At 44.0% G+C, this 8,595-nt stretch overlaps 1 protein-coding gene across 1 annotated transcript in view; it reads right to left on the bottom strand.

The window, feature by feature from the left end:
* Positions 1-6: 6 nt before the first annotated feature.
* Positions 7-8,595, bottom strand: part of GTF2E2 (general transcription factor IIE subunit 2) — a 64,951-nt gene continuing 56,362 nt past the window's right edge. Inside the window, exons 6-7 of the mRNA XM_006033989.3 lie at positions 3,331-3,446; positions 7-1,492 (exon numbers count right to left, since the gene is read on the bottom strand). Of these exons, the coding sequence (XP_006034051.1) occupies positions 1,373-1,492; positions 3,331-3,446 (236 nt within the window). The 3' untranslated portion in view covers positions 7-1,372. The remainder of the gene's footprint in view (positions 1,493-3,330; positions 3,447-8,595) is intronic.

Raw genomic sequence — 8,595 nt, 5'->3', positions numbered from 1 at the left:
TCCCTACATGTGCAAAAAGTTCTTAAAAACAACTATCAGTCACTTTTTCATTTAACTTCCTGCAAAATCCTTCAAAAAGCATGTCATCTGCTGCTCATTTGCGATTCCATGAAAACAAAATTAGTACCAATTGCCTTTCTGTTCCTTATGTAAAATCGTAAATTAGCCAAACTATGTCTAACTGCTAAGTTTCATATTAGTCAAAAGATATAACATAGAATATTGTAAACTACATATAACATGCACACCTAAGGTGCTACACCCCCGCCTAAAAAAAAAAAGGAAGAAAAAAAAAAAAAAAAGAGCGAGAACAGCATCAGATGTTACTGAAAGATGAACTAGCACTTGACATCTTTTTGCTCAAAATCCTTTACTTCAGCTTGGGAGGGAAAATGTGACAGTCCCGAAAGATGCTGGTCATCTCTTTTACATGACTTGTCTATGAAGACAGTATATAGGGACATCACCTTTATGGGCTTTATTAAAAACCAAAAACCTTAGCATTGTATTTGCATTTTCTTAATCCCATAATTCAAAGTTGTGGAACATGTGGCATTCCACTACAGCACGGGTGCTTAGCCCCTGGCCTGCGTGCTAGATCCAGCCTGCATAGTCATGTCACCTAGTCTGTGGGGCTCTCCACTGCTCTGGAAATTTGCTGGCAGGGGAGTGGTGGCAATTAACACCAGCACTGGTCCTCCATCACCAAATTTTCAGGCTCTGAGTGGTGGGATTGGAATCCAGCCCACGACCAACCTGGCACTGCTCATTTGGCCCATGGGGTAAAAAACAGTGGGCACCATTGCACTACATGGATGTCATCAGCAATGTCCTGAGGACGATTTCTGATGAACTACATAACCACTGTGCAGCCTGATGGGAATTCTCATCTTAGACATCAACTTTCAGTAAAGCTCAATTCCAAGATGAAGTAGAAATATACAATGCCCGTATCTCTTTAAAAGAAATGCTTTTGCAACTGTTATAAATATGTCCTCTTGAAATAGATAAAACAAATGTTGTATCCAATTCTATCTGCAAGCCCACTCTAGGAAAATATCCACTAAATGATTCAAATGTGTAGTTAAGCATTTCATGGGAACTCTAGCATCACATGCTGAGGAACCCTTAATACTGAAAGGCTGTCAGTGAATACCTCTTACTCAAAGTCATATTTCTATTAGCTAGTTAAATTATACCCTAAATAGGGTTATTGGTATTTGCTCCTAGTCAGAACGGTTTCACTGTGACAGCTGCAGGAAAGGGGGACACACCACATTACAATATACAGTCAGTCTTTCTTCCAGCCAACATTGACCTCAAGAGGCAAAGAGCCTAAATAAACCTATGCTTGCTTTAGAACTGAACTGTTTCACTGTTTGCCAGGAACAACATCAGAATAATCCTTCAGCACTCCAGCCAAATGATCATTGTGAGTCTTAAATCTTCGTTTCTTCTGAGAAGCAGGTTTCTTCCTCCTCTGAATGGGAGCCTGAAAGGAAAAGCAAAACAACAGTTACAAAGACATCCCTCCAACTGTAGAAGAATCTAACTATAGCATGCTATGCTATTCATCAAAGTCCCAAATAGTGTTGTAAAGTACTCTTGTGGAGGGGCAGAAGGCAGGGCAGAGTGGTACCTTAGACACTAACTGGTTCAGAGAAGGGTTAAGTTTTTGTAGGCAATAACCCACTTTGTCAGATGCTATGAATGTACTAGCACAGTGGTTTTCAACCTGTGATCTGTGGATCCCAAGGGGTCTGCAGACTGTGTAAGGGATCCACAAAACATGACTCTGATCAATTAAAAGCATACGAATACCCACACTTACAATTCAAAGGGGTCTGCATCTTCATTCAAAATGTTTTAGGGGTCCACAAAAGAAAAAAGGTTGAAAACCACTGTACTAGCAGAACTAAAAGATTATACATAGAAGGAAAGAGAGGTAATTGGACTGATTAGATTAACTGAGATAACAAGGCAGTTAACACCTGGAGGGAATAGGAGTCAACAGCTAGTCCAGGTACTGGGATAAGAATCCACAGAGTCCTGGTTGTGTCCCTGGTGAATACAATTCAGTCTATGGACAATTTCTATTTTTTAAAGTATTTTTGTTTTAAGGAAAGCTCAACCAAGGAGGTAAAAGTATTCTACCACAGGCTTATGTATGTTTCTGGAGCAGATGTCTATGTAACATCCATGTTCATTCTTTTGTGTAGGGCTTATCTTAGCTGGCTAAGGTGGGCAGTAGAGGGCACTGTAAGCAGGTTACAGCATATAATTGATTGAAGAGCAGATGAATACTGAATTATTATAATTTAGTTCAGTGATGCGGCCTATGCTGATGAGGGGGCACAACTGACATCTAGGTCAGTAGCAAAGCCTAGTGATGTGATGAGAATTGGACATAGGTAGTTCAGTGCTGAAGAGTCCATGGTGCCACTCTGCCCCATCTTCTTCTGCCTGACTTCAAACCAACATGGCTAGCTAGCTACCTCTGTGGAGGGAGCTAATTTTTTCAATTTTTCAAAACATTCACTTATGTCAAATACGAATGAATAGGGATGCATAGAACATCCTTCTACTCCTTGCAGAGAATTATTGTCAAATCACTTTGTTTATGTTTGTAAGCACAAGCAGAAAATATTACAAATGCCACCAGTGGCAACAGTGACTGTCCCCACTGACATTCCATTTAGGGTTTCAAGCGACTGATAGGAACCTCTGGCAATAGCCCTGTATCAACAGGCACCATAATGTGGAGATAAACAAAACAAGGGACAAATATTATTTTTACTATCACATCATATAATCATTTGATAAATGAGTTGAGTCTGAGATCAAAGGCAGAGAGAACAAATCAGATACACTGTATGTAACTAGATGTCAAAAGTCCTGTTTTGGTCTTCCCACAAAACACTGCTATATTATTCCCAGTCTGGACTACATGCTTTTCATTAGGACTTAACTTAGCTACGTGCAAGTGTGTGGGAGTAATCTTCTCCCTGCCATCTTAAGTAATTTTCACTTCATCATTTATGTATCATATAGCTTTTAAAAGCCACTTGCAAGTCTGCAGTGGCTTTTACTGTTTCCGTATTTCCCCTCATTACTGATGCTTTGAGGATACTCTTCCCAGCAAGTTCTAAGAACATAAACCTGCTGGCCGTATTGCTAGAGTTACTATCTTTAGATCTGACCTCAGTTAAGTGAGCATTATATGCAGTAATTGTATGTTCCTTTTAGCTGATTCTTTTTCTACTAAAAGTAATATTGGAGTTGCTAAGGAAAAAGGTCCTTTTTCAAAGACTTGCAATTCATAACTCTTACTATTTTCTTTGGTCCAGCTTCCTGCATGGAAGAAATACCCTGTCGTTTCAGATACTCTTCAATTTTCTCTTCATCCATAGAATCTACAGGAATGCTCCTCCATAATTTCTGAAATTCTAAAATGCCAAACAAAGCATTCATTCCATATTGTGATGAATATAAAACACCGGTAAAAAAGAACATCCCATTCATGGAAAATAAGCATGTGCAAACACAAATCGCCCAACATTCCTGTGTATGTAGTATCATATAATGATATACATGAGGCCTCTGCTAACCATACCATCAGTGGCAACAGAGAATATGCACAATTTTAGTCACTCAAAGTGCTAATTGCATTTTGGGAAAGAAAATATGTAATTATAGAGGTAAGCTGAAATTTGTTTCGGTGTTAAACATGCTCCAGAATGCACATAGTAGCAGCATAATAACAACTCAGTATTGGTTTTGGCCTTTTCTGAAAGCACTTGCACAGGTTTTTACACTTCAAGGTCATTTAAAACATCAATTCAAAAGAACCTCAGGTTTGGTATTACCTAACCACAGGAGCCAGCTTCATTTATTAATATTCAGCTGCCATTATCACAGGACTCTCTACCATCTGCCTTTTACTCTCTGAAGATTAAATATACTTACTCCATTAATTGGTTGAAGGTATTATTGCTGTAATATAAACAGTGTTATACAGTTAATGAATTTTAAAACTCCTCTGACATTAAAGAGAAAATAATGGAAGTGGAAAAGAACAGAGAAGCAACATCTCAATTAGAGCAGCTGCCAGCCACACTGAACGTGCTACCTATCATGTCAGGTCCATGTATGCCTTGAAATGTCTTATCCAGGTAGCAACTGGTACAATTCCACTTCCCTTAATCCCATGGGCATTAAGTTATGTAGTCCCTATCAGCAGGTTTGGCTAACAAGTCATAAATAAAACAGTAGCAGTAAAAGGCTAGATTATTTTCTTTATTTTGAGATCCATTCAGTATACAGCTGTCAACACCACTACAGCACTTAAGTATTTTGTGCAGTATGCCTTAAAGCAGGGGCGGGCAAAATATGGCTTGCAGGCTGAATCCGGCCCACCAGGCAATTCCATCTGGTCCACGGGGCCCCTCCATAAGCCCTCTGTAAACCCTGGCCCTGGGTTGCCCCTCTACAAGCTGGCACCTTCATGCAGGAGGTGTGGCTCTAGTTGCTAAGCAACCACACTGGCCCACCCCAACCTGGCCAACCCGCCCCAGCCCCAAGCCAGAGGGCGCTGGAGACAAGAAGCCTCTGCCTGGCAGAGCTTTTGCCTGGTCACCTGGAAGAGTGGACATTCAGATATGACCCTGCCAGACAGGAGGTCAGGGACTCCTGTTGGGGGAAGGGGGCAGAAGCATGGGGAACCATGAACTATGGGGCCAGCCGGGCTGGCTCCACATGCTGCAGGAGCTGTGTGCTATGGGGCCAGGTGGGGCTGGCCTCACATGCTGCCACCACTACATGCAACCGGGAACTTGGGTAAGAGCTGAGCGCTATAGGGCTGGGTTGGGCTGGTCCTGCACACTGTCGCCACGTGAGGCCAGGGACAGGGGTAAGAGCATGGGAGCTGCAGCTATGGGGTTGGGCAGGGATGGCTCTGCACCCTGCCACCACGTGCGGCCAGGGACTCAGGCAGGAGTGGAGAAGCTGTGTGTTATGGGGCTGGGTGGGGCTGGCCCCATACACTGCTGCCGCCTACAGTCAGGGACTGGGGTGGGAGCATGGGGAACTGCATGCTGTGGGGCCGAGCAGGGCTGGCCCCGCTTGCTGCCACGACATACAGCTCCAGGGACTTGCATTCAAGGGACTCCAAGGATTCCCCCCACCCCTGACCATACCCCCAAACATACCCACACCCACTCACAGGTCCCCCACACACTGCCACACCCCCCACTATACAAACTCACACACCCTCCCACACACCCCACCCCCAAACACACTCAGACCCTTCCACAGCCCACAAACACACTCCTACCCCCCACACTTCCCTACTCCAACATACCCACACACACACACACCCTGCCAGACCCCCACCCAACCACATACCCCACACCCACTGCCCATACCCACACCCCATCCACAGCCCTCCCACATACACCACCTCACAATATACAAGTGTAAGAGTATTTTGAGCTATTACACAATTGCCTCTAGATACATTATGCAAACACACACAAATCCGGACAAAAATATTTTTTAGAAATAAAATAAAAATAAGTTACAGTAGATGTTTGATTTTTTGTTCCAGTTCCAAGATGGCACCTCCCCCTGCCAAAAGGAGTGCTTCCAGGGCAAGAGGAGGGACTTTTGGTGGCAAAGATCTGGGGTTGGGGAGGGACTTCTCATCCCAAGATGGCAACCAAGGGGTAGAGCACCTGTCAAGGGGCGAGGTTACTCTGCGGCTCTGGATAGCTCACCAAAACTTGTTAAGCAGCCCTCCAGACAAAATAATTTCCCACCCCTGCTTTAAAAACTTAGTGCTGGTAAATATTCAACTGCATAATCTGTTTTAGATGCAATGGTTCTACTGGCACACTTGGTTAGCTCAAGAACAAAGTAGTAAAGAAAAAGTTTCAGAATTTGTAAACTCAGTTACCCTTTTTTGACTTTTCACTAATTGAAATGTTGTTTCTATAAAAAAAGACCGTACGATATTCTAATAGGGCCCCTACCCCATTATAGAGAAGGGAGAGCAAGCGCCGGGGAATGCTGGCCAGCGAAGCCCTTGGGAACAGACTGGATGGTAGAAGCACCTGGGTAAGCACTCACCACAGGGCCAGTGGTGGTGGCAGCATCTGAGACTGGAGTCCTGCATAGAATCACAACAGAGACCAGCAGCAGTGAGCCACCCTAAGGCTGAGCCAGCAAGCTGAATCAAGGAGCACCTGCAGCAGGTCAGGGAGGCAGGTGATCAGCAGAGGGCAGGGCTAGGGAGATATATAAACACAGGCCCTGAGCCAGAGGAGGGCAGTCTGGCCCTGGAGGCTGAAGGGGAAGGAGCCCCACAGCAGACTGCTGAGAAAAGCATGAGTGAGATCTTGCTATCCTGGAGACAGGCCAGTAAGGAGCTGAGGGCTGGCAGAGACAGAGGCTCAGTCTGCATGGGGAATTTCAGACAGCCAATGTGCTGGAGAATTAAGTCAGTAGGCTCATGTTTCGGTCTATGTTTTGCCTGGTTGTTTGTGGAAGGGACTAACAGGAGGTTTGGAGGTCCCATTAGTGCCTGAGGGGAATGTGATCACCTGGAGCCCTGCCAGGGGTAAGGCTCAAGGAAGAATTTGGGGGCCAGAGGGCCCAGTGCAGGGCAGAGCTTGGGGCCAGGTGACCCAGAGCCCAGAGCTGGGTGGAGACAGGAGCCATGGGCTCAGTGAGAGCTGAAGCAGGCTCAATGCTCACAATGGGCTGGGACCCAGAAGCCAGGTCCAGCACAATGGGCCTAGGCTACGGGAACCAGTGAAAGAAAAAGGGGGCTGAGGCCAGAAAGACAGAGACCCCAGTAAGGCTATAAAGGCCTGAGGTGGCCTGGTGTCACATTGGGGTCAAGTGCCCACCGAAACCATGCAAATAGCCCTGAAGGCATAACTGGTGCCCTGAAAGAACCAACTGGCACCTAGAGGTACTAGGGCTTATCCTGGGACCTATTACGCAGCCTCCATTGCAACTAAATAGTTGCATCTAAAGCATGGTGAACAAGTTAGAAGGGGAGGGCACCCTGGGGCTAAAGCAGTACGCAGGATCATGGGACCCCCAGAGGGCACGCTAGCCACCCCTGGAGCACTAGACTGGTTACCGATATGCTCTAAGAATCAGTTCACCCCCTCATCCTTCCCAATAAAAAGGCAGTATTTTAATTTTCCACAAAATAAAGGCACAGAGTTTTAAAAATTACAAGAGTACTGCATTTGCAGTAAAGTAATTTTTCAACAATAGTATAATCAACTTGATTTTAAAGCCATTCTTCTTTGCCTGTGAGATGAAGTGCACTGTGTGTAGATTTTTTAAAATCCAATTAAGTCATTTGTGAATGTGCACAGAAACCATTTGGTAACATTTTCCTCATATGTCATGTATTTCTTCATGCTGATAAATGTACATTATCTAGGTAACTGTATGGACCTCAGTCAGATTTAAGCACCTTCAAAATTTTTGTACTAGAAAGAATCTCTTCCCCCAATCTCCATCAACCCCCCCCGACCTTTTTTTTGGATAGGGGATAAGAAATGCCTTTCTTTTAATTTGCTGGACAAAAATAAATAAATCACACCCTTCTTCTCAGGCTCTACATTCCCCTCACAGTCTCAGATCTAGACAATTGCTTTGTGTTTTAGTATTAAGTCTACCCCTGAAAGTGAAACTTTTAGCCAACTTTGTGTAAACAGTGACACTACTACTTTCTAGGCAGAACAAACTAGCATATTCCACCTTTACTGAGAAATCATTTTGGGGGGAAACTCCTAAGTTTGGTCATGGTCTATGATCCAGTATTATTTGCCACAGCCCTGATCCAGTTTTGGCAGCTTCAGAAAATTGGGACATGGTCCATTATCCTTCATAATGCAAGGATGAGATGTTGTCAGTAATGGACACAGGACTTTTTTCAAAAGAAACCCAAGTGGTAATCCTGCCACTTTGAAGGTGTATAAGGTACATACTCTTTGTTCAGGCTGTTTTTGTACTGTTTGATTCCCCCCGTCAAAAGACTTGGTTTTTTTAGGTAAGCATTATCAGTGTGAAAGAAACATTACCTCTTTATTTATGAGAAACAAATGTCCTAACTTAAATATTTAATGTTTTCACGTGATAGGCTACTTAGAAATATATGCAATGAATATACAATACATCCCCCAATAAACAAACGTATACCTTTGCCTGTGATATACTACATTACTTTTCTAAGCTGCACAACATGCGATTGCTAGTACAGCCCCAAACTAACACAGGTGATATACAATATGTGATATACACATACATACTAAGTAGCAACAATCTGGGGCCCTCCAAGTGTTATGAAAGTTCAAAACCAGTGGTTCTCAACTTTCTTTTAGATTCAAGGCATGTCTTGTTAGACTTTACACCAGGGGTGAGCAGAATACGTCCTGTCGGCTGCATCTCTCCTGCCAGGCCATTTTATCCAGGCTATGGGGCCCCTAAAAATTTTAGAAAATATTTATCTGCTCCTGGCTGCTTGCCAAAGCTGACAAGAGCCAGGGGCAGTAGGACCCAGAGGGAGGCTCAGCA

Source organism: Alligator sinensis, unplaced genomic scaffold, assembly GCF_000455745.1.
Source record: "Alligator sinensis unplaced genomic scaffold, ASM45574v1 scaffold1546_1, whole genome shotgun sequence".
Taxonomy (NCBI): domain Eukaryota; kingdom Metazoa; phylum Chordata; order Crocodylia; family Alligatoridae; genus Alligator; species Alligator sinensis.
This window is presented reverse-complemented; position numbering and strand designations above follow the sequence as displayed.